This window comes from Heterocephalus glaber, unplaced genomic scaffold (assembly GCF_053883595.1).
Source record: "Heterocephalus glaber isolate CG9 unplaced genomic scaffold, H.glaber_assembly_v1.0 deba00001497, whole genome shotgun sequence".
Taxonomy (NCBI): domain Eukaryota; kingdom Metazoa; phylum Chordata; class Mammalia; order Rodentia; family Bathyergidae; genus Heterocephalus; species Heterocephalus glaber.
Window position 1 is genome coordinate 73,598,309 of NW_028258320.1, and position 25,826 is coordinate 73,624,134.

At 40.3% G+C, this 25,826-nt stretch overlaps 1 protein-coding gene and 1 pseudogene across 4 annotated transcripts in view; one reads left to right on the plus strand and one right to left on the minus strand.

The window, feature by feature from the left end:
- Mxi1 (MAX interactor 1, dimerization protein) overlaps positions 1 to 25,826 on the minus strand; it is a 78,222-nt gene that overhangs the window by 40,713 nt on the left and 11,683 nt on the right. For 2 of the 4 annotated variants that reach the window (XM_004838959.3, XM_004838956.4), the window contains exon 2: positions 19,577 to 19,709. In XM_004838959.3, coding sequence (XP_004839016.2) covers positions 19,577 to 19,709 — 133 coding nt within the window. Of the gene's footprint in view, positions 1 to 19,576; positions 19,710 to 20,507; positions 20,940 to 25,826 lie in introns of those variants that run through there. The other 2 variants (XM_004838957.4, XM_087185305.1) reach the window with 2 other exon arrangements.
- Positions 17,462 to 18,095, plus strand: LOC106008848 (AP-3 complex subunit sigma-1 pseudogene; annotated as a pseudogene).

A 25,826-nucleotide genomic window follows, 5' to 3' on the forward strand; every position in this document is an offset into this window, starting at 1 on the left:
AAGGAAACAGTAACAGTATAGTTAGCCCTCCATGTCTACGAATTCCACAAACATGGACTCAACCAACTGCAAATTAAAAATACTCAGAAAAACACCATATATACCATATATATATATATATATATATATATATACACACACACACACACACTCCATGTGCACAACCACCACACCATTTTATATAAGGGACTTGTGAGTATCAGCAGACTGTTTCATCTGCGGGGGTTCCTGGAACCAACGCCACAGATACCAAGGGATGGCTGTACTTGTCTTATATGGTTGTTATAAAGACCATCAAGTATATACTGAACAAAATATAATAAACTCTATGGTATAAAATTATGTCCTATTATCTAGTTCTCTTAAATCAGTTACTTTTATAATTTAACATTAGCAACAAGAATTTTAGAATGAATTTTTCTATTACTAGCATTATATTCTAGCTAATGTCAAATGCCTTCAGAATATTACACTACTGGCTGCTTTATTCTGACTTACTATTCCAACTGATATTTAATAATCAGATTCCCAAACCTCAACAATAAGTGTTTATACAAGCCTCATAATTTTTGGAAATTTTACCCATTAAAAGCCAAAAGATTTTTTTGTATTACTGTCTGTCTTTTGCTTTCTCAGCAGTTTCATAAATCCCAAGTGACATGGATGAAAAAAGACTAATGTTCATTTTTCTACTATCTTAATAAAAGGAGTTCTCCCTCAAAAACATGTAAAAAGAATCTTAGGAAGTGCTATGGCTTGACCCCCACAGAGCCTCATGTGCTCACAGGTGGAGTTTTCTGGGCTGGCTGGGTCTCGGGTGTGATACTGAGATTAAGGGTGTGTGGTGCTAAATTAGCCCGTAGATGGCACCACCCTAAACGTTTGCAGCCTTGACAGGACAAAAGGGAAAGGGAGGCTTGCTTGCCTTGCTGCTTCTGCCTACCCTGCCACGGACTGTTTCTCCTCTGAGAACCCCGCCCCTCTGCCTTGGAGCCAGCCGACATGGACCGAAACCTCTACAGACTGTGTGCTGAGATAAACTTTTCCTCCTTTAATGTGTGAGTGTCAGGTATTTTGTCTCAACAACAAGAAAAGTAATTAAGAAAGGATGTTTCAAGAGTTCACCAATATTAATAGCAAATATACCTATAATATAGGCTGAAGTAACTGTAAAAATATAGTCAGAAGTTCAATTTTGTTTTTTTTATTGGTACATTTTAGACATACATAATAACATTCACCATAGAAAATTTGTACCTGTAAATAATATATCTTTCTTCTTTTTTTCCCATTTCCCTCCCTTCCCTTCAACCAGAAGTTCTACTTTAACAGAGACTCAGAACTCAATAAATTACGCTGAAACCTCAATTACCATATAAATATTTATTAAAAGTTTTGGTTGTTAATTTGGTTTTTTGCTATTTGTTTGAATGAAATGTTATGCCAGTAAAATAGAATGGGAAATGGCATATTTTAAAGCCGTTTAAAACAAGGACTGGGAGCTGGGAGAGGTGGTGCACACCTGTAATCCCAGCACTCTAGAGGCTGAGACAGGAGGATTGCCATGAGCCTGGGGTACATGGTAAGTTCAAGGACAGTCTGGACTACATAGTGAGACCCTGTCTTGCAAAAAAAAAAAACACACCAAGGCCTAGGTAGTTCAGTGGTAGAACACTTCCTTCAGTGGAAGGCCCTATGCTCAACTTCCAGCACTGCTAAAAAAGAAAAAACACTCTTCAAAATGTAAATGGCTAATCAATGAGATTCCCTGCTCCCTCTTGGCAAACAAGTTTTGATCTGCCTTTGTCCAAGAAGAAAACTAAGTACAAGTAAAACAAAAACAAGAGGCAATCTGCACTAAAATATTAATAAATGGAAACAGTATACTGAAGAGTAGATTCCAGCTTACCATAAACTTATTCTAAACGGCAATCCTATTGTAGCCATAAATGCAAGATAATATAATCAATGATAAGCAATTGTTGCATGCCAATTATGTATCAAGCCTATTATAAAAACTAGCACCAGTAAACGTCATCTGACCCACTGCTGTGAACAAAATTAAAACAGCAGGTTTTTTCTACCTCTCTCAAACAGATTTTTCTTTATTATTTGTGATAGCTAAGAATGAAAGCCTTTTCACCAAACCAGGAAATACATGCCACACTTGTTATTCCACCAGCAAATTTAACAAGATTTCCAATAACAAGCAAGAAAAAGAATAAAAATATACTATTACACTACTGCCATGTTCTTCCAATTTAAAAATATGTATCAGTAGTGTTTACTCTTATTTTGAGTTTTACTGCCTGAAACAGCAAGTCAACAAATATTGAGTACCTTCAGTGTTCAAAAGCTATCTTGGGCTGCAGGGGATCAAAGACAGATTTCAGCTGGTAGTTTAAAACACATACAAGAATAATTATAACAAAGGCAAAATAAATACATGAAGAAAGGTACAAAGTGTTGTGGAAGTTCAAAGGGGGCAGCTTTCAAATGGGGCTATGAGGGAAGTTTTAGAAGAAGGTGGCATTTGGTCTGGGGCTTAACTGACTGGTACAACTCCTATGAGTAAAGTCTAGAACCTGCTAAGGAGATACCACTCCAAGTAAATGGGGTAAGATAAGCAAACAAGCAGAGCTGTGGAGTCCAGAGCAAAGCAGGGAACAACTCAAGGGGTCATAAAGACCTATGGTGTTAGACCAAAAAATTCTGAGTTTAAACATTAACTACAGTATTCAAAACACCACATACAATATGAGACAACAATTTGACAAGTTTTTTCATAAACACCTGGAATTAGCCTAGAAACTGAACATATCACACACTAGGCATACTCAGAAACAACCTCTGCTTCTCTGAGCCTTTTGTCCAACTACTCCTTCCAGTAACTTATCACTGATATATTTACTCGTGATAAATTCCCTGTAAGATTCAGATGTTCTGAATAATCCATTTGGTTAGCCTACTTTTTTCTTCAAATAAAGTGCACCTTTGAACACAAACACTAATGAACTATCTTCCTTTTAGATACTCTTATTCTGAATGGTTAACAATTTTCAAATACATATTTTTTCATTTCATCATTTGAATCACAGGTAATGTGTTTTAGAAATAACATCCCTTTAAGAGAGCCATAATAGGGGCTGGGGATTTAGCTCAGTGGTTCCACCACCTGCCTCGCAAGCGCAAGCTCCCAAGTTCGATCACCAGTACCAAAAAACAAAAAATAAAAAAAGAGAGAGCCAGCATAGTGCATTCCCTATTTGAATGGAAGTCCCTATCTCAATCAGATCTTCAACTTTTCACTGATTACAACACAGCTTTAATACATAAACTTTGAATTTGTTAGGGGTAGGTTGGTGGCAGTCAATGAAATGAAACACAGAATTCAAACTCCACGGCCAGGGATTTAGCTCAGTGGCACCGCGCCTGCCTTGCAAGCATAAGGTCCTGAGTTCGATTCCCAGTGGGGGGAGGGATAAAAAACTGACAGTAAAACTTGAACACAGTATTACAAACATTTAGAAAAAATGCTTCACAACACATGTATTGTTTCTTCCTTAAGGACAAAAATAAAACTATCACCATAAAGCTAGGCTCACCAAAAACAAGTGTCTAAAAAGGATGAACAATAGCTACAATCAATAACTTTCCATAAAATTTATATCAAAGCTGAATATATACATTCCTTATGACTCAGCATTTCTACTGCTAAGTACAAGCAAACTAACATACATTTTATGCTCACCAAAGGGCATAAAAAGAATGCTCACATAGCACTAGGCTAAAACTGGAAACTCAAATATCCATCAATAATAGAATAGTGTAGATAAATTGTGAAATATTCATACAATGTAATACTATATAGCAATGAGAATAAAATGACATCATGCATTAAAGTGGATTAAGCTCCATAATTTTAAACAATGCTGAATGAAAAGGCACCAAAAAAGCACATATGACATCCTATCTCCATTCCTATAAGGTTCAAAACTGGAAAAAGTTAATTATGATAGAAAACGTGAGAGGCAGTCAGGTATAGTGGCACACACGTGTAATCTCAGCTCTCTGGGACCCTAAAGCTCTCCTTCTTCCTGGAGCTTGAACCCAGGGCCTTCACACCGAGCTACATCCTTGGGACATTTTTAGAATTTTTGAGACAGGGTCTCAGTAAGTCAGTCACAAGTTCAAGCCTAACCCAGGCAATTTTGCAATTTAGTGAGACTCTGTTTCAAAAAGACTTAAAAAGTCCTATGGATCCAGCTCAGTATGAAGGCCCTGGGTTCAAGGCCCAGGAAGGAGGAGAAGGAAGAGAAGGGGAAGGAGAAGGAAAAGGAAGAAGGGAGAGAAGAGGAAGGAGGAGGGGAAGGGGAGGAGGGGGAAGGGAGGAAGAGAAGGGGGAAAAGAAGTTGAGGATGACTTGTTGAAACCTTAGGAGAGGGCATCAGTAACTGGAACAGGAGAGGGGCTTCGAGAAATTATTTATAACTTTCTCTCTCCTCACTTTTGTAAAAATTCAGTGAGCTGTACACAATATTTGTACACTTTTTTGTTTGCACATTTTATTTCAATCAACAGGAAAAAATGAAAAATACAAACAGTTCTGTCAATTCTTTTTTCAAAGACAGCAAACATCTTACGTATTTTGTAAAGGATTTCAACAAATTTAATAGTACTGAAATCATACAGAGTAGGTCCTCTTAATGACAACAAAATTAAATTGGAAATTAGTAACAATAAGGTAACTAGAAAAATCCAATACTTGGGACATAAACCCCAAATAAACAATCACAGGAAAAATTTTAAATATTCTGAAATGAATAATAATGAGAACACAATATATCAAAATTTGTTGCATGCAGCTAAAGCAGTTGTTAGAAAAAAACATTGAGTTTTAAATACTTATACTGTACAGAAAAAAAGAAGTCTGATGCTGGCAAGAAGAAAAGAAGTTACAGAATCTGAAGTATCACTTTCACCGTAAGGGGCTAGGAAAAAAGAGCAAGAGCAAATTAACCCCAAAGAGAGAGGTAGGGCCGGGTGTGGTGGCACACACCTGTGATCCCAACACCAGGAGGCTGAGGCAGGGTGATCTCCACAAGTTCAAGACCAGCCTGGACTAACATCATGAGTTCAAGGCCAGCCTGTCTCAAAACAAAAAAAAGGAAGGGGGCCGGGGATTTAGCTCAGTGGTTCCCTCACCTGCCTCGCAAACGCAAGGACCCAAGTTTGATCCCTGGTACCAAAAAAAAAAAAAAGGAAGGAAGAAAACTGTCACAGGTCAAAGAACAAATGACAAAGAAATCAGAAGATACCTCCAACTGAATGACATAAAAACAAAATACAAAAGTTGGTTAGATAAAGCTAAAGCAAGAATGTTTAAAGAAAAATGCACAATGCGCATAGCTTTAAATCTCTAGGGCAGGTGTGGTCAATGGTTCAAAATCACTGATCTGGCTGGGGATTTAGCTCAGTGGTTCTGGTGCCTGCCTTGCAAGTGCAAGGTCCCAAGTTTGATCCCCAGTACCAAAAACAAAAACAAAACAAACAAAATCACTGATCAATTCTACCTTAGGAAACTACAAGTCAGGGCAAACTGAAATGAAGATGTCAAACAATGGTTCTCAGCCATGCCCAGCTGTGCCCCAGGACACATCCAGCAGAGTCTGCAGACCTGGCTTAGTCCTCACAAATGCAAGGATGCCATCATGCAAGGGAGCCAGGAATGCCACCAAGTGCCCTATGATCCGACCCCGAATCGTCAACAGTGCTGAGAAGCTGAGAAACTCTGAAACAGAGACAGAAGTAAAGCCACAGGCAGGAATGGAGTGAGTAGAAAATGAGAAACAATAGTGAATATCAACAGTGAATATCAAGTTAAAGCCTGAAAGCTGGCTTAAAAAAAAAAAATCAATAAAATTGATAAACTATTTCTAAGACTAAGAAAAAAGGCAGACATGACAATGAAAAGAAACAGAAATGAAGGGGTGTCCATCACTACAGACCCTACACACATTAATGGGATCTCAGAGATCTGGGAGCTGGAAGAGTACGTGCTCAGCATGCGAAGGCTGATCCTTAGCACCCATACAGCAGAAAACAAGTTAAGAGAATATTATGGTGGCCACATAATGGTACATGCATGTAGTCCCAGCAACGCAGCAAGCTGAGGCAAGAGAATTTTGAGTTGGAGGACATTCTCAAAACCAAAACAAAACAAAACAAAGGATAAGAGAATATTATGAATGATTTTATGCCAAGCATGCTTCTGCCCATATCTATTAATCAACTTAATTATGGACAAATTTGGTGGGCCAGGGACTTAGCTCAGTGGCGCCACCCCTACCTCACACGTGCAAGGTTCTCAGTTCAATCCCCGGTACTACAAAAAGGAAAAAAAGAAAAAAAATTTGTTTTGTTTTTCTGAGACAGGATCTTGATATGTAATCCAGGCTGGCACTGAACTCGCTGCGATCCTCTTGCCTCAGCCTCCCAAGTGCTGGGCCTACAGGCATGTGCCACCACATTCTGCTTAATTATGCACATTATGCGCTAATTTCTTTCTTTCTTTTCTTTTTTTGGTGGTACCATTAGGGAATGAACCCAAAGCCAGGCAAGCACTCTGTCACTGAGCTATATCTCTAATCCTTTTTACTTCTTGAAACAGGGTTTTGCCAAGCTGCTCAGGCTGGCCTCAAACTTGAGACCTTCCTGTTATCAGCCAAGTAGCTGGGATCACAGACACCACCATGGCCAGCTTGGACAAATTTCTTGAAAGACACACATTTCAATTGGAGAATCTTTTGTTCTTTCATTTCTGGCATATGATTAATCTGCTGCTACTTAAGAATATAAGGGAGGGCCAGGGAATTAGCTCAGTGGTTCCACTGTCTGCCTCGCAAGCACAAGGACCTGAGTTCGATCCCCAGAGCCAAAAAAAAAGAATATAAGGGAGTCAAATCACCCACTGCAGGAACTCAATAGTAACAAGCAAGGTAAGCTTCTTATTCAGAAATAAGGGGAAAAAATAAGAACCAAGAGAGATTATGTAAAGGTACAAATTTCCAATGATGAATGTCCTTATACTGTATACCTAAAATGTACCAATAAAATTAATTTAAAAAAAAAAGAAAAAAGAAATGAGAAAAAACTGCTAAATGACTTCAAGTAGTAACCTCTGGTAAGCAAAAAACGGACAGGGAGAGATGAGCAGTTATATTTTATAGACTAGTTTTAACTGACTTTTAAAGCGATACATATATATATGTGTGTGTATGTGTGTGTGTGCACAAATTATTTTTTAAAATACTAAGAATGAATTTAAAATAACTAGTTCACTTTTTTTTTTTGGTACCAGGGATCAAACTCAGAACCCTACACTTGTGAGACAGGTGGCAGCACCACTGAGCTAAATCCCCAGTCCCACTAGTTCACTTTCTATTCTTCATACTATCAGAAATAAAGAAGCATCTTATATATATTAAAGTTACACATTTCTTAGGTGAGAGAAAATACTGCAAACTACAAAGAATTTTTAAGAGTAAAATGATTGCCCTGAAAAATATTTTCGAAAGTTAAAATAGGGCTGGGTGTGGTGGTGCATCCGTGGTCCCAGCACTCAGGAGGCTGAGGCAGGAGGATAACCGTAAGTTCAAGGTCAGCCTGGGGTATACAGTGACTTCAGGGCCATTCTGAACTACAGAGAGAGACCCTGCCTCAAAAAAAAAAAAAAAAGTTAAAATAAATCACTAGGGCTGGGGATTTAGCTCAGTGGTTCTGGTGCCTGCCTGACCTGCAAGTGCAAGGTCCCGAGTTTGATCCCCGGTACCAAAAACAAAAACAACAAAATCACTAATTACCTAGACTTCATCTGTTTTCAACACATTCTATTACAGAATATTTTTTAAACTTTAAAAAGGAAAACTGATTACATAATATACAGATGTGAAAGAGGTAATACTAAGTATACCATATGGTTTTAGTTGAACTAAGCCTAGAATTCTAAATATTAAATTAGCAACTTCAGTGGATTAACTGTTACTGACAAAGATTATGGAAACCAATCTTAATACACTCAGCACTAATGACAATACTGTAGTTTTTGATGAGACTGAAGATCTTTTATTTCTATTATTCACACAAAACATATATCCTTATCATACAGGATTAGGGTGGGATCAAAATCAAACACCTGGAGTAGGGGATTTAGCTCAGTGGTTCCACTGCCTGCCTCACAAGCGCAAGGACCGGGTTCGATCCCAGTACCACTAAAAAAAAAAAAAAATCAAACACCTGAAAATTCACATTTCTTCTTAGTACTAAGGCAAACTTACTACACTTGATTCTCTAGTCTCTTTTATTATAAAAGAAAGTTAAAATTATTTAGTTTCTCAAAATATCCTAAATTGTCCATCTCCTAATCAAAATCAGAATAAAGGAAAAAAGTTGTTTTCTCAAAATATATGACTCATTGAAAACTGAAATTATGTTCTATATTTAGAAATGATCACTTCTAAAAGCTGTGGTCATTTAAGACTTCAAAAATAGTGTTCTCTGGGTGTGGTGGTTAGCTCACTGGTAGAAGGCTTGCCTAACATGCTTAAGGCCCCAGGTTCAGTCCTCAGCATGGCAAAGAAAAAAAATGTTTTCAAAAGACTATCAAAAATAGCCAGAAGTGGTGGCACATGCCTGTTATCCCAGCACTCAGGAAGCTGAGGCAGGAAGATCACCTCGAGTTCAAGGCCAGCATAAACTACAAAGCAAAAGCTTGTCTCAAAAAACAACAACAAAAAGACTATCAAAAATTATTTCCAGGGGCTGGGATTTAGCTCAGTGGTTATGCCACCTGCTTCGCAAGCACAAGGACCCAAGTTCGATCCCCGATACCAAAAAAAAAATTATTTCCAATATTTCCAATAATAATCAAAGGTAAGGAAATAAACTGTTATCCAATGTCATAAACCTAAATAGAAAGAAAAACTTTACACATTCTCCAAATATATTTACAGTAGCAGAATAACTAAATTATGTACTGATCCAAATATTTTCTTATGAAAAATTTCTTAGATACAATATTAGGAATTTTGCTGTAGTATCAAGTCATGCAATCCCTAGATTTCCCTAAATGAACTGAATAGAGAAGTATATATCATCAATCTAGCATCCCCATAATAATCTATAGTAATCTTTACAAATTTGAACAACTTTGCATCTGACAAAAATGAAAATGGCTGTAATGTCTATGTCATTTTATTTATGTACCTATGATACCTTTCTAAATACACAATAAAAAAAATTTTAAAAATAAATACACAATAAGCTCTTCTATAGGAGGGAAGCATACATAGCAACAGTTTTACGTAAGTTCAATAAATTTGGATGCTAATTACCTTGAAGACAACAGTTTCAAGAAAGCTACTTTAAAAAATTGCCAAGGGCTAAAAAGAGCACAGGTAGGAAGGCATTAAAAGCAGAAAGCACAGACCACACATTTCAGGCATTTGGCAGAACAGAAAAACAGGGCACTAACAAAATTTTATGTTACAGCAACTTAAGTCTTAATTTTTAAGTAAATTATTACTAAAAACTGTTGCTGATCACAGAAAAATAAATCCTATGGCTTTACCTCATCTTCTAGTTCTACCTGTAGAAGTTACCTGGTACAAGTTCAGTTTCCTCATCAAAAAAAAAAAAAAATTGGGGAAAATAAACCAGGCATGGTGGGGCACACTTGTACTCCCAGAATCCTAGGAGGCTGAGGCAGGAGGATCCCAAGTTTGAGCTCAGTTTGGGCAACTCAGCAAGACCCTGTCACAAAATTTTTAAAAATAATAAAAAAGGCTGGGATTGGGATGTAGCTTAGTGAAGAGGGCCTGGATTTCAGTTCCAAGTATGAGAGTGGGAGTGGGTGTGGGAGCAGAAGGATGGGGGGGGGTGAATTCTTACAGAATTGTTCTGAAACCTAAATGAAGTGACAAAGTACATTAAAGGATTTTATACACTAGCATATTAAAATGTTACTATTATTTTTTATTGAAAATGAAGTCTACTCTTTGGCTCAAAAACTAATTCTTTATGTTTACCCTAAAGATATAGTGGCATTTTTTTTTTGGTTTTGATTCTTTTAAATGATTTTTTTAAGCAAAACATTTATTGGTACATTTTAGATACACATAATGGTAACATTCATCAAGGATCCAGTTAAAAGCAGCCCTATTAAGGACTTAAGGCTTATAGAATCCTGAAGACACAGTTCCAGCTTGATTGGCAGACCTCCAGATTTCTTTTACAGGATAAAAATAAAAAGATCAAACTTAAAAAAAAAAAAAAAGCAGTGCTGTTTGGAATGGTAAAAAATTTGAAAATAACTTCAGTCCCATCAATGCATGCCTAGCTTAATAAATTCTGGTACACACATGAAGTAGAATGCTCATACAGCTATTTAAAATGTCACAGATATGTACACACAAACATAAAAAAATGCCCAGGGTAAGTGAAAGCAAGACTCCAAAAGCCTCAACCCCAAGTAGCCTTCTCTCGTCCACCAAACTTCATCAGAGTCTCTGCTGCATGCATCCTCTATTTTTCCTATATGAAGCTCATCACATTTTGAAATAATACATTTGTATTTACTTCATAATGTTCCCTTCATTAGATGGTAAGTTTCATGCAGGTGGAGAAATACAGCACATCTATGTAAACACATGAATGTATACAAACATGCGGGAGAAAACAAAAAGGTCTGCCAGCTGTTTTGTTTGTTCTGGCAGAGCTGGGGATGGTATCCAGGACCTCACGCACGTCACATAAGTGCTCAAACACTGAGCTATACCCCTAGCCTTTTTTATTTTACTCTGAGACAAAAGTACCCAGGTTGGGCTCAAATTTGCAATCCTCCTGGCCTCAGCCTCCCAAATAGCTGGAATTGCACCAGCATGCCCAGCTTGTCATTATTTTTAAATGTAGGAAATAAAAATAAAAATATAAAAACAATCTTAATATTTTAAAAAACTAAAAAGAGAAAAATTTTTAAAATGCATGCTTAAATTACATCAACACTATAGTATCAGACTAAAAATAGGATCTGGAAATGTATTTTGTAAAATTATAACATCAAACCTCTTTGATTAGATTAACATCCAGAAAACATCCTGAAAAAAATGACAAAGACTCATGCTATATCCAAAAGGAGGCAATGTTGTTTTATTTCTGAAGAGAAATCTAGAAGAGAAAGCTTTTTTCCGCCTGGTTAGAATTATGCATATACTGCTTAAGATCTAGACTGCTATTAGTCATCCACCACCTATGCTGTAAGACCTAAGCAAATCACTTCAACCATCTTCTGGCCACTCTTCAGTCATAATATGAGTGATGATCTTGCCTTCATCACATGGTGAACTATACCAAATGAAATCTTCAATTACCTTTCTATGATTTGTGATCTTCCACATCATATATTCAATACTGTCATAAAAAGGCCTCTTGTCAAATAGGAAGAGAGGTGAGGCTGGGGATTTAGCTCAGTGGTGCCACTGCCTGCCTGGCAAGCGCAAGGACCCGAGTTCAAACCCTGGTACCAAAAAGTTTTTTTTTTAATTAAAAAAATAAAAAAATAGGAAGAGAGGCAATTGTCCTACTGACTCACAAGGTATGATCATGCAAATCACCTTCAAACAGTACTTCTATAGAGAAATACATCCATAAGAAACCTAGCAAACTTATGCTTCATGTAGAATTTAGTGGAAAAACTGCATTAGTTTACTGAGACATATTCTTGAGAATTTTTCATTTAACTTAGCTTTGCTAGAAGACAAAATACCACACAACACATCTCAAAGGATCAGTCAATATACAGAAAATACTGAAGAACAATACTAACATCATTAAAGGTCTTACTAACCTCCATTTTTATACTGAAACTTTGTAAATTTTTGTAGTAGACAAAGGCCGAGAAACTTTTTTAATATAGGAAATTTGAAAAACAAAAAACAGAAGAAATATCACAAAAATAATTCTTTGTTCAGTTGTTTTCTGAGTAGGTACATGTTTAAGAATAAAAACAGAATAAACCATCTCACATTACTTCTATTGAAAAAAAGTCCCCTGTAACTATCCTAGAAAAAGAATTCATTACCTACCTCCTCCTCCCAAAAACCTAAAATCCATGAAGAAAAAATAACCACACAATTATTCCTTCTAAAATAAGACAAAAATATTTATTTTGTACTTTTAAGAAAAGTTAAGCCAGGGCCGGGGATTTAGCTCAGTGGTTCTGCCGCCTGCCTCACAAGCACAACAAGGTCCTGAGTTTGATCCTCGGTACCAAAAAAAAAGAAAAGAAAAGTTAAGCCAAAGTCCCATAAGCAATAATAAAGTTATTTTGTTTTAATGCCTTCCTCCTTAGTAAGGTGAAACTGAAATACATATTCTTTAGTATACACAGAATACTAAAAAGAAGACATTATACATCAACTTGAAATTCAAACATAAATTGGTTACCACTTTCCAGGTCACCTTGAGAGCTCACGTGGATGGTCTAGCAGGGGAGCACAGCCACTCCCTACCCTAGACCCAGGAAACGGTTCTCCTCTATGGGGGCGGTCGTCCTCTTCAACTGAGCACGAAGCTGCAGCTTTGGCTTCGTGAGGACGCACATGGAGTGGTGAGGGAGGAAGGGGACACCACCTAGAAGCCAGGTCGGTCAATCAAGCCTGGCGACCAATGGTTAACAAATGTTGCAGCCAGATTGCCCTCACACCCCTTTCCAGATCGCCTAAAAACAATGCAGTTCCTGAGCTTGCTTCGGCAGCACACACACTGAAACAATGCAGTTACTATATGGTTTGTACAAAGTCTGATGAAAAATTTTTTAAATCTATTTCAATAAAATACACATCGCCATGAATTCCTCTCCTTCTGAACACATCCCATCATTCTTGCCACTTTCTGAATCAGTTCTAGAAGTGTTCTTCCGTGTCTTTAGCTGTGCTGTGGTGGCTGCCTTGATGTTCTGAATCAATGCAAAATGTTTACCTGTCATGGTCATTTTGACTTTGTGGAAGAGCCAAAAGTCATGTGGCACCAGGTCTGGTGAATAAGGTGGATATGGCCACTCCGTAACATTTTTATGACTCTGCCTTTCTGCAGCAGCATTCAATGTATTTCTGCTCATATCTCATACCTCGTATCTCATAAGGACACTCAGGAAAGAGACTTCTAGAACTGCTTCAGAAAGTGGTAGAAATGATGGAACAAGTGTGTTCAACGTTAGGGGGTTGAGGGAGATAAATGGCAATGTGTCTTTTACTGAAATAAAACTTTCTTAAATTTAAACATTCACCATGTATTTCAATCATACCTCGTATTGTCACTATTAACAGACTTTTGGTTCTTCTGCTATCATTTAATTTTCAAGACAGGATAATGGTGATGTTCTTTAAGGGCAGCAGCCAGGTACAATGGCACACACCTGTAATCCCAGCCATTTCGGGGGCAGAAGCAGAAAGGTCACAAATTGGAGCCTAGCCTGTGCAACTTAAGAGAGACTCTGTCTCAAAATTAAACAGTGAAGACGGTAGGGGACATAGCTCAGTGGTAGAGTGCCCCTGGGTTTAATCTCCAGTACAGAAAGAAAAGGAGGGGGAGAAAGAAAGGAAGAGGGAGGGAGGGAGGAGGGGGGCAGGCATTCTGCAGTCTACTAACATTTGTTTAAAGAAACTGACAATTTGGAGATCTTCTCTCCAAATACTACGTATTATTTTCCCTTTCAAATGTGTTATCATTAACATCCCTTAGAACATACAGTAACTAAAGAGTCTGCCAGAGCAGCAGCTGCATATTCCTCCATCATTGCTCCTCCCAGGCTTACACTGTACTCAGCACAGAAAACTCAAGTTTCCACTTAACAATAGTCTATCTGGAGTTTAAAAACCTTCCCTTCTTTGAGAAATACCTAGAATGTACAGAGCATGTGACAGATAATGAAGAGAAGAGGCAACCCCTGCCTCGCGGAGTTTTAGTCTAATGAATGGGTGACAGACTTAAACAAGCAGGTAACTTTTTCACTTGATCTTAACCAAAAGCGCAAGAAGTGATTAGCAGATAACTTTTTCTATAAATGTGCTTTAAAAAGTATGTAAAAGTATGCAAAGTACGTAAAGCTACAAAGTATGTAAAGACCTGATCTACTATGGCAGGTGAGCAACGGCTTCCTTAAGGAAGTTATAATTGTGGTAAAGAAAAAGTATTAATAAATAGAGCTAATTTGGCAAACAGGAAAGTGATTGCTGGTAGGAAAAGTATATGGAGAGACCTTGGAGTGGAAGAAAACATGGTATTTTAAAGGAACTGAAAAAAAGTCAGCCGATATAATTAATGAGAATTGTGGTTGCAAGAATACCAGGGAACAGGTTACAACAATTGTCCAGGTGAGAGATGATGGCTGAGATTAGGAGGGACGTAATAAAAGACGACAGATTCAAGAGAAATTTAGGAAGAAATCAGTGTTACACTAAAGCTGTGGATCATTAAGTAGAATTTTTTAAATGACAGGTCTTGAATTTTTCAGTTGTGAGAAAAACAAAACAGAGAACCCGAGCTTTGATGCTGCCCAATCAGCCAGATAACTACTGCAGCAAGGTTCTCTAAGAGGCTGATGTTAGGAAGTGCGCGAGAAAAGCTGTGACCAAGATTATAGTAAAATCAAATATATGTTTAAAAAATAATTACATATTATAGGTCTCCATCTTCCAATTGTCAGATAAAATTACTAGGATTTGCAAGGTATATCCTGGTAATATCACATTACATTATTTTTTTTCTCTCCTTTCTACTTCTGTGAAAATAAGATTTCACAATTTAGGAAAAAGGAGAAATAGGAATTTATAAGTCAATCAATTCTCAGCATAGCTTCATAAAATAACATTTTGAATCCCAAATATCAAACTATACCTGAGAATATGAGGAAAAAAAGTCAGTCACCATTATATCTTTAAAATGCTACAATCACAGAAACACATGTCCTCTTATGACTTGTAAAGTGTCAATGTTTACAACAGAGAGAACAGCAACTTCCACAGCAGTGGCTTTTTGATCTGAAAAACACATCACACATATGTTCATAATTGCTATTCTCTCCTTGATTCAGATAATTAACAAATGGAAATTTCTGCAAGTCATTTTTCTACTTTACGTAAACTAGTATAACTTCTATTAAATCCAACAGTAAGCTAAACGTAAAAGGAAGCCCACAGTGTCCTCTTACAAATGGATTGTTTCCCATACACCTCAGTATTAGAACTTTTATATTCAGCTCCCCTACTTCCACGCATCAAAAATTTTAAATAAATGGCTAAGGAGTAATAATTTCTGGTGCTTCAATTTAACATACTAGTTCTCTCTCATAGGCCTCAGCCTAAAACTCATACATGGATGCACCTACCTTAAGATAATATATTCTAAAATGTTTCTTTTTTTTTTTGGTACTGGCGATCAAACTCGGGTCCTTGTGCTGCAAGGCAGGTGGCATAACCACTGAGCATTTAAATCCCCGGCCCCCCCAAAAATGTTTCTTTTTCTTTCTTGCTTGCTATTAAAATTCTCATGAAAAATTACCTTCCTTAGTCTTAGGTGGTACAATGTATATGTATTCTCCCTTCGGTACTAACAGAACTAGCATGCTTACAGCTTTACAAATTCTCTGACATACTCCGTTAGAACACAGTAATTAAAAACTGTGGTCCCACAAAATATAGTAAAATCCTAACAAGAACACTAGCATGAGCTGGGGATTTAGCTCAGTGGCACCGTGCCTGCCTCACAAGTGCAAGGTCCTGAGTTCAATTCTGGGTAGCAAAAAAAAAAGAACACTAGCATGAAAGAAAAACATCAGTCAAAACCCCAAGCTTAGAAAGTGTAAGAAAACATGACTAGATTTTCCTATTTATGACCTATAACATAATTAGTCAAATCTAGAGATAGATGAAATAGATGTCTTATTTAGGCTTCTGTAATCCTTGAGTTTTGAGTAAAAATATCACATCTGCAATGATGAGACACACTAAATAACTAATAGAGTAACTAAACTCTAAAACTGTCAATGAATCAGTCACAGAGCTTCAGGGGAAGAAGGAACCTTCATGAGTATCTAATATATCCTCTTACTTTACACATGAAAACAGTAAGGGGCAAAGAAGAAATGTAATGAAATCCTGTACCTGATTTCCACAAAATAGGAAAGAAATACATGTAGCATGAAAAACTCAGCTCTGGTTTCCTATATGGTGGTCTTACCAGTCTCCAAGTTTAAAAAACTTCTTTCTTGTTTTAATCTACATATAGATTGAAAAATTCCTGAGTAGATCTTAATCCTGAGAGGTTAACCAGAGAAACTGTAAGAGTAAGCAAATATACGTATTTTTTAATGTTGTCTATCATACTGCATATTTTCATCTCAAACATACCATACCACAATAAACTCTCTAGACTCACAGACACATTAATACAGCATATTAAACTTATTAAACATATTAAACTTTTATAATTTAAAAAATTATTTTTAAAAAGCACAGAATAGGGCCGGGGATTTAGCTCAGTGGTTTCGCCGCCTGCTGTGCAAGCACAAGGACCCGAGTTCGATCCCCAGTACCAAAAATAGTAATAATAAAAAAATTAAAAATAAAAAGCACAGAATAGGGCCAAGGATGTAGCTCAGCGGCACAGTCCCTGCATGGCAAGCACAAAGCCCTGAGTTCAATTTCTGGAATCAAAAATAAATAAATAAATAAATTGCACAGAATAGTCTTAAGGCGGCAAAAAGGAAATATGCAGCTCTAAAGGCAAGTCAAAAGGAGAAGAGTGAATCCTAGTTTTGCCTTAGTTGTGTCTGAAATGCAAAGGAGGAATATCCAACCTCATAAGCTCTGGTATGTACAGGAGCCTCAGATTTTCTGCATCAAGAGTTCGTACTGCGGCTCCCTCCTCAACCACCTACTTGAAGCTCCACAGAGCCTTCAGGGCAACATTTAGTTACCCAGACTGCTCTGTCCCTCCCATCCACCTCTCAAGGAGTCATTCTCTATATTCTCTATAGACAAGATTTTTTTTTAAATTGTTTTTTTCGTACCGGGGATCGAACTTGGGACTTTGCGCTCGCAAGGGAGGCGGTGGAACCACTGAGCTAAATCCCCGGCCCTCTATAGACAAGATTTAGGGAACCAGGAATAAAGATCTCATTTAATGTCCTCTTATTAATGAAAGAGGCAGCATTTGTTGCTCTTCTTTTAAGAAAGCTCTCTCGAGGGGCTGGGGATTTAGCTCAGTGGTTCCGCCACCTGCCTTGCAAGCTCAAGGACCCAAGTTCGATCCCCAGTACCAAAAAAAAAAAACAAACAAAAAACAGAAAGCTCTCTCGAAAACTCTGTATAAGATGAATCCTTGGGATTTCACTGGCTCCCTATAACAAAAACATATCCTCATCTTCAACCACGGCAAACCATGGCTCTCCAAGTTCTACCAACCCTACAGTGAAGATACACAACAACAAATCATCAGGGAGACTTTCCACTTGGTATCTAAGAGAGATGAAAATGTCTGTCATTTCCTAGAAGGAGGGTTATTAATTGGAGGATCTGACAACAAACTGACTTATAGACATTATGCAACACTATATTTTGTCTTCTGTGTTGATTCTTCAGAGAGTGAACTTGGCATTTTAGATTTAATTCAAGTGTTGGTGGAAACATTAGACAAATGTTTTGAAAATGTCTGTGAGCTGGATTTAATTTTTCATATAGACAAGGTTCACAATATTCTTGCGGAAATGGTGATGGGGGGGTGATATTAGAGACCAACATGAATGAAACTGTTACACAAATTGACCCACAAAATAAACTGGAGAAATCTGATGTTGGCTTAGCAGGAGCTCCAGCCCGTGCTGTATCAGCTATAAAAAATATGAATCTTCCTGAGATCCCAAGAAATATTAACATTGGCGACATCAGTATAAAAGTGCCAAACCTGCCCTCTTTTATTTTTTCTTTTTTTGGTACCGGGGACTGAACTTCGGTCCTTACGCTTGCGCAGTAGGCGGCGAAACCACTGAGCTAAATCCTGGGCCCATCTGCCCTCTTTTAAGTAAAATGCAAAACAGGCCACGCCCAGGTGAAATCCAGGGGGAAGTCATCTAAGTTTACCATACAGTTGTTTACCAAAAATAGAGGAGAGTCTTAACTTTTGCTCTTGGATTTAAGTCAAGGTACTGTATAGAAGTTGTATAAAATCAGTATGAAAGCTCAGTGTTGCTTTTCTTGCTCAGTGATTTTAAAGAAATTGTACAGTTCCAGTGTGATTTTTTTTTTTTCTTTTCTAAACTGCAATCCTATATTCACCTAAGGCAGGCCTCTATGTATTGGCTATTACGGTATTTTGAAAGTGAGGTATTTCTTTAATTATGTACAACCCAAAATGTTGGTGTTTTGTATGGATCACAAGTGTAGCAGCCCTTAATTCTTTCTGCTGTTTGTTACAATTGTTATTTAAAAAACCAAGTATGTATTGCATGAAAACATTATGACCTTTCCCTCTTAGTTTAAATAAACTCAAAGGTAACTGGATTTCTAAAGGACCTTTCTGTTTGCCTGATATCTACTTTAGCAATAATTTTTTTACTACCCTGACTCAAAAAAGTAAATAAAGGTATATTTTATCACACAGCCAGACACTACCAAAAGTTTTAGTATAAGTCAACAGTCCGCATACATCTAGACAACCTATTTTAAAAGATTTGTCTGAATGGTAAGCATCTTTATTTGTGCTTTAGAATCCCCTTACCAGTCCAATCTCATCATTAAATACAATGGAAAACTTCCACAGTAAGGTCTTCTCCCTCTTCTTTAAACAACAAAGATAGGCCCACCAACTTCCTCTTCTCCCTAAATATTTTTTGTTTTGGTACCAGGGATCAAACTCGGGACCTTGCACTAGTGAGGCAGGCACCAGAACCACTGGGCTAAATCTCCAGCCCTCTACCTAAATATTTTTAATCCTTTAACAAAGCCTTTGATTCCATACTTTATATCCTGCTGGAACTACTTCTGATTTTGAAAAATATAATTCTTGGACCACTCTAAACTTGAAAAATGAAACAAAAACTGGCCCAAGATTACTTTCAGCTACATGAACGAACATATCCTTCCAAATCTTTACTCACTGTCCGCTCAGTCATAGACCTATCTTTTTTTTTTTTTGGTACCGGGGATCGAACTTGGGTCCTTGCACTTGCAAGGTAGGCGGCAGAACCACTGAGCTAAACCCCTGGCCCTAGACCTCCCTACCTTAATCCCACAAAGAACTCTTAAATTATCGTCCCACATTCTATTCCTTCCCTTCCACACAAGGCCAGGTTATGATTCCAAGTCTTTATTATTTTCAAAGGTCCAAAACCCCAGAGTGGTGTAAGGAAACTCATTCTGTGTTACTCCAGAGCTGGCATCAGAGGAAAAGCAGGTCAGTAAGACCAGCACCTGAGTCTGCACGCCCTCCCTCCAGTCCCCCTCTGACCTCCCCCGCTTGGTACCTGTTGGCAGTGCTGGTATTGCTGCTCCCACTGCTGTGTTTTTGGGCCCGGCTCAACCTCCGTGGGGGCTTCGAATGCTGTAGCCGGGGGCTAGGCGTGGAAGGGAACGATGAGGCATAGCCATGTTCACACTCTAAAGAGAGCAAAGAAAAATGACGTAAGAGTATAGGTAAGTCCTAAATTCACAGATCCACAAATCCAAGGTCCTTGCAGTAACAAGATTTTCAAAGCAGGAAACCAGGTAAAACCTTTACCCTCTTTTTGCTTAAAAGATAAAAATCCCAGTGCTTCCCTGGCCATCACTCCTGCGACATCCACAGACCCAAGCCAATGCCTGGAAGGTGTACTGAGACATCCTCTAAACCAAGTAATTTCTCCCTCTTCTCCAAAACCCTTTTCTCCACTAATTCTTTTTGACTTACCCTAGTTTCTGAGACCAGTTATCTATCTCAATGATTTCATTTCACTCTCTAGTGTCTGAGACCCTCATTTTTGTGAATTCCGAAGATTTCAATCACCAAGTCTTGGTGGAACATTTTCTCTCCAGGCACCTTGGTTCGCAGAACTCCTGCCCATCCTACCACAGGCTCCGCGCTTCTCGTCTTCCACTCTAGGGATCCCACCTCACCGACCTCAGATCCCTCCCAGTGGTCGGAATTCCAGCCTGCGGCTCTGGCGTGGCGTTTTCCCGCCTCCCAGCGCGCCCTCCGTGGCGCTCCCTCCCCAGTCGCACTCCCAGTCCCCGACCCCGACCCCTCGACCCCAACTCTCCGGAGCCCAGGCTCCTCCCCGCACTCCCCCCCAACCTCCGTGCACAAACACGCGCCCCACACACGTCCCCTTACGGCAGGGCCACTCAAGCGCGCGCGCACGGACACAGGTGTCTGCCTCACACGTGTGCGTCCTCTCGCACACCTCCACTCGACCTCACCTGCACCTCGGCAGGCAAACCTCTCCTCAGGCGCGCGCGCACCCCTCGCAGGCGCGCGCCTCCCCACAGCCGCTCCGCTCCGCGCGGGCTCCAGCAGCGGCCGAGGCGGCGGCGCCCAGCCGTTACCTCGCTCCCGGCGCTCCAAAAGCTCGGCAGCTTCCAGCAGGCGCTGCACATTGATCATCCGCAACCGCTCCATGGGTACCGCGAGTGGCGACCGGGCCTGTCCCACTCCCGTCCCCGGCCGACAGGAGGCGCCACAGGCGACGACAGCCCCGCGCCGTTCCCAGACAGGTGCGGCCGGCTGGCGGGCCAGCCCGGCCGCGGCTTGGCACGCTCTCCGCCGCCCTCACCTCCCTCACCTCCCTCACCTCCCTCGCCGCGCCAGCCGCGCCAGCCGCGCCGCCCGCAGCCCGCAGCCCGCGCGCGGTTTGTTTACCTCTCGGCGCGAGCACGGGGGGGGGGGGGGGGGGGCGGGAGCAGCGCCGCGGCCCGCCCCTTCCTCTGCCCCCTGGGACATGAAGTCCCGCCCTCACCCAGTGCACGCCGGGAGTCGTAGTACGGACGCCGCCTCAGTGGGCCTGCGCCAGGCGGGATTCCGCAGTGGCCGCCGGGAGGTGTGGTCCCTTCGGGGTTTCTTTTCTTCCTCGCGAAGGAACGACTAGGAAGTTACCAGGGTTTTCCCTCGGATAGGGAAGGATTTGAGAAACCTGTGGGTCTATTCCTGAGGGGAACTCTATTCTCAGCAACTCCCCGAGGGTGTCCAGGGACTAGAGCATTTCTTATCCGAAGTGCCATGTTCAGTCCTCTATCTAGTACTACTATACTTTCTCATGTGACTTTTGTGCCTTGTAACCCATCTGCCAGGACAGCGCACACAGAAACATCTGAGCAACCAAAATCGCTATTTAAAGAACAAGGGATCATATCATCATATCATCAGAAACATGTGGCTCTTCTTCCACCTCAGCTTCCACACAGACAAGTTCTTAAATCTTACTCTTTTTAAAATTCTATTCTCCCTCGTTCCTTCTCTAGTGCCATGATTAAGGCTTTGAGGAGGTGCCTGCAGAGGACTTAGAAAGCAGTAGTGTTTTGAGACACCAGAAAACGCACTCTGGTGCTAAAAGAGGACGTAACTCAGTGGGAAGTGATTTTGATACTGGAGTTACAGCAAGTTCAGTTCAAATCCGGATTCTGGTTCTTAAGCTAGTCGTGTAGGCTTCTTCAAGTTTCATTTTCCTCATACATGAAATGGATAGTGGGCTGGGGACATGGCTCGGCGGTAGAGTTCTTGCTTAGCATGCACAAGGCCCTGAGTTTGACCCCCAGCACCAAAAAATAAAAATAAAATGGATATAATTCCTCCATTTATCCATAGTGTTGACAGCCTGCCATGTCTCTGGCACTGAATCAGACTTACCATGCACTGTAGTGAGAGAAACAGACATGAACCCTGCTCTCAAGAAGCATATATTCAGTAGGGCTTACTGTAAAGATTAAATAATTCCAACAAGTAGCACATAATGATGACACTTGTTTCCTCCCATACTCTGAGAGGTAACTGAAGGCAGTAGCTTAAGCAAGCAGGGACCACGTTAAAAAGCAGCCACTGGTTGCTCTCACCACTACTCCCTAAGTCCTCCATGTAGCAAGTCCTCAAAGTCCCAACCAGGGCAGGTTTCTCAACCCTGGCTTTGTCATTGGGAGCCAGATAAATCTTTGGAATTGGGTTCTGTTCTGTACATTATAGGATATTTACCAGCATCCCTGGCCTCTGCCCATTAGATGCCAGTAGCACACTGCTACCCCTCAGGCATGACAAACAAAAATGCCTCCAGACATTGCCATGTGTCTCCTGAGGCACAAAATCACCCCCAGTTGAGATCTAGGGAGAGGAAGGACTAGGACTAGGAGTTGGAATTGCTGAATGGTCTAGGAACAAGCTAGAAACTATAAACAGATCCATAACTTCTTCCCTCTCCCAATACTCTAACCTGCTGGTGGACATTCAAAGTAACAGGAAGCTCTTGGTGAGGGGAGAATTTCTCCTTCTCTGTACTCATGCTATCAACTGCTGCATGAAATACCATCTTGGCATGGATATCTTACCCTCTCAAAAAGCTTATGGGTTTCACGTGGCCTTTTAACACCCCCTCCCTTGTACTTTTTTTTTTTTCAAAGTGAACAAGATCTCCAATAAGGTCACAAGCTGGAAAATTCTGCCAGCCCTTGCAAATATTACACTTGGCACAACATTTAAGAAACAGATGTTCCATCAAATTCAGGGAGACCCAGAATGAAAGGTATTCACAAGCCACAGGAGATTTTTTTTTTTTTAAGCTTTGGAAAAGGAACTGCTTTTTCAGCTGTTGGCTATGTCATTTCAGTTCTGGGCTCTCCCATTGGGTGTTGGTAACAGCCACCCTCCTCCATCCTCAGTAAGGAACATGTTGGGTAGGGGTGGGAAGAAATTATTTAAAAGACAATACCACTCACTCAGAACATCTGTTAGTTGAGGGTTGAAAGTTAGTTTCCACCTCTTGCAGAATCCCTTTAAACTTTAGATTGCAAATTGCCAAGGACGACCCCAGGAATTTAAGAGACAGTCTTTATGAAAATAAAAGTCTACTTTATCTAACAGTAAGTAAGCCTAAGTGACATGCAATCAAGAAAAGTAGTACAACTGAAAATACACACGAATTCAAGATGGATTTAATTCCATAGATACAGAACTGAAGCAGGTTAGTAAGCGGTCAAATAGGTACGTGGGGCCTGTATCTGACCTGTCACTGTTGGCTTCTAGGTGACTTAGCAAGCCCTTTTAGAGCCATGGCTGAGAGGCACATGGGGAGACAGTAACACAAGAATCACCCAAAGGTCATCTGCACATGTGAAGAACTGAAGTAGAGGTGATGGTGTGTAGTGGGCAGTGTTAAGGGCCACTTTACGCACAAAAAGCTCCATCTTTTCTAGAAGCAGCTGAGAAGCCATTCCTCCTCCCTGCTCTGGCTCCCTCCTGAAGGCCTTGCTTGGTCACAAGGCACCAGGGCCTCCCACAGCACAAAGCATAGGGCTATATCCTCAGGAGAGTGACGTTACCCACAAATCATCCCTTAGCACAAGCCTCAGCCTGAGGGAACCCAGAAGCAACCATAGCTTTTCCTTTGCTCAATTTCCACTGCAAATGTAGATGGCAGGTGGAAAAAAGCCAGGCTTTTTCCTGGAACCTGGAACCTGTACTCTCCTGGAACTGTCTGTCCTCTCCCTTAAGTCAGTCAGTGTCTCTTCACCACCCCTTCCATTGAAAATGGAAAAAGTCTTATAGCTTAATGGATGCATATCGAGGCCATACTCTTAAGTGAAATAAATAGGACACGTGGAAATATCAAATAGTTTCTCTAGTGTGAGAAACTGAAAGTGTAAATAAGGATTAAAATGATTAAAATGAATAATTGATAATTTGAAATAGGAAAAGGTCCAAAGGTGTAGAGGTGGAGGGAGGGAAAGGGGAAAGGAAAGAAAGGAAAGGAAAAATTATGAGAAAAGAAAAAAAATGGAAATGAAATCTATGTAAATAGGGAAGGGTGGAGGGGGTGAGGGTGCACAGGTAATGGGGAAAAAATAAGAACCAAGATACATCATGTTCAGGTACAAGCATCCAGTGATAAATGGAAATGTATTGTGTACCTAAAATGTACCAATAAAAAAAAGTCACGTTCAAAAAAAAAAGGAAAAAGTCCCCAGCATTGTCACAGTCACATCCTGTTGGGGACAGTCTGCCTTCTTTAGGGAGCAGGCAAAGCTCTCAATGTTCAGGATTCTTTTCCACATACAGTGTCCTTTTGTGTGGTGCTGGGGATTGAACCCAAGGCCTCTCACGTGATAGGCAAGTGTTCTACCACTGAGCTGCAGCCTCGGCCTTTCTGCACTATTTACTACATGCTAATTTCCAAGTAATTCATTTCAAACATTCATAACAATGAGGCTGATGCATTTTATCTTTTCTGCAGATGAGAGAGAGAGAAGGGGCCATGAGGTTAAGTTCAAAGTCCAAAGCCACTGTATTGGTGAGCCTGGGTGCTTCCGACATCATCCCTGAATCTGAAAAGTGCTCACCATGTTGGCAGTGTTTTCTGCAATTCTCTGTAGGGGTGGGGGTTTTCAAATATTCAAGGTTGAGCCTGGGGGAGATTTGAGTTCTGAGGTCCTAAATGAGAACCCTAACAGTCACCTACACCTCCCGCCCCAAAACACCGAGCGCACTTCCTCCCCTCCCCTTTCCCCAGAGCAGCAGAAAACCTGGGCTCTGCCCAGTGAGTCAGCCTTGCCTAACTTCATGCGCAAGCTTTCCTCAAGTCAGCGGCAGCTCAGAGCTGCGGGTCTGTGTGCAGCCGAGATAAATTTGGGTCTAGAAGGGATGACGTAATGCTAAACCCGATAGGTAGCTGCTGCCTCCCAGGGCTCCAGTTGCCACGGCTGCCGCTGACATCCCAGCCACGGGGAAACGCACGAGCGACCCAGGTGCCCGAGCTGGGGAGAAAGGGAAAGCAAGGACCTGTAGAGTGGGCAGCAGCAGGGAAGGCGGTGTTAATCCGACATCGGGGAATCTGGAAGTTTGTTGTTTTCTAACTCCACAGTTTTTCTGGTGAGATCAGACCACTGGCAAAGGCTCAAACAGCTGCACTTAACTTCCCTCCTGATCCATTTCTTCCCTTAGAAAAGGGCTCCTTACATTTATTAAATGGCCCTTATTACAGCAGCCTATTTCAGTGATTATAATGGATGTATTAATCTCTCAAATGTCCTTTTCCTTTTTTGCACGAACTTGGATCCAAAAAGAAATCTGCATTGCAGGACTCAGTCAATGCATGTCTAAGCGGTTTCTTACTCTGGAGCGCTGCTATGGCATTAGGAAGGGTTTTGCTTGGGCCATGCCATGTGAATGTTCCCCCAAATGACCTTCAATGGTTTATGTCATAGAAGTTTATATTAAGCATATTTCTCAATCTAGTCTCCATTTTTCAGCTGGGAACACTGAGTCTCAGCCAGGTAGAGTAACTTGCCTGGGTCCACAAACTGATGGAGCAAGGGTTAAAAGCCAGGCCTTAAGCCCTGTGCTCTCTTCTGATCTCTATAATTCTTTTTCTGGTTGATTCATGTTTAAAGAAAAAATTTAAAAACCTAAAGTAGAAAAGCTTTTCTGATCTTTCCTGATCTTTTCAACCCAACTGGGGCCCCAGTTCTTTAAAAATACATTCCCAAAGGGCTGGGGATTTAGCTCAGTGGTTTCACCATCTGCTGCGCAAGTGCAAGGAC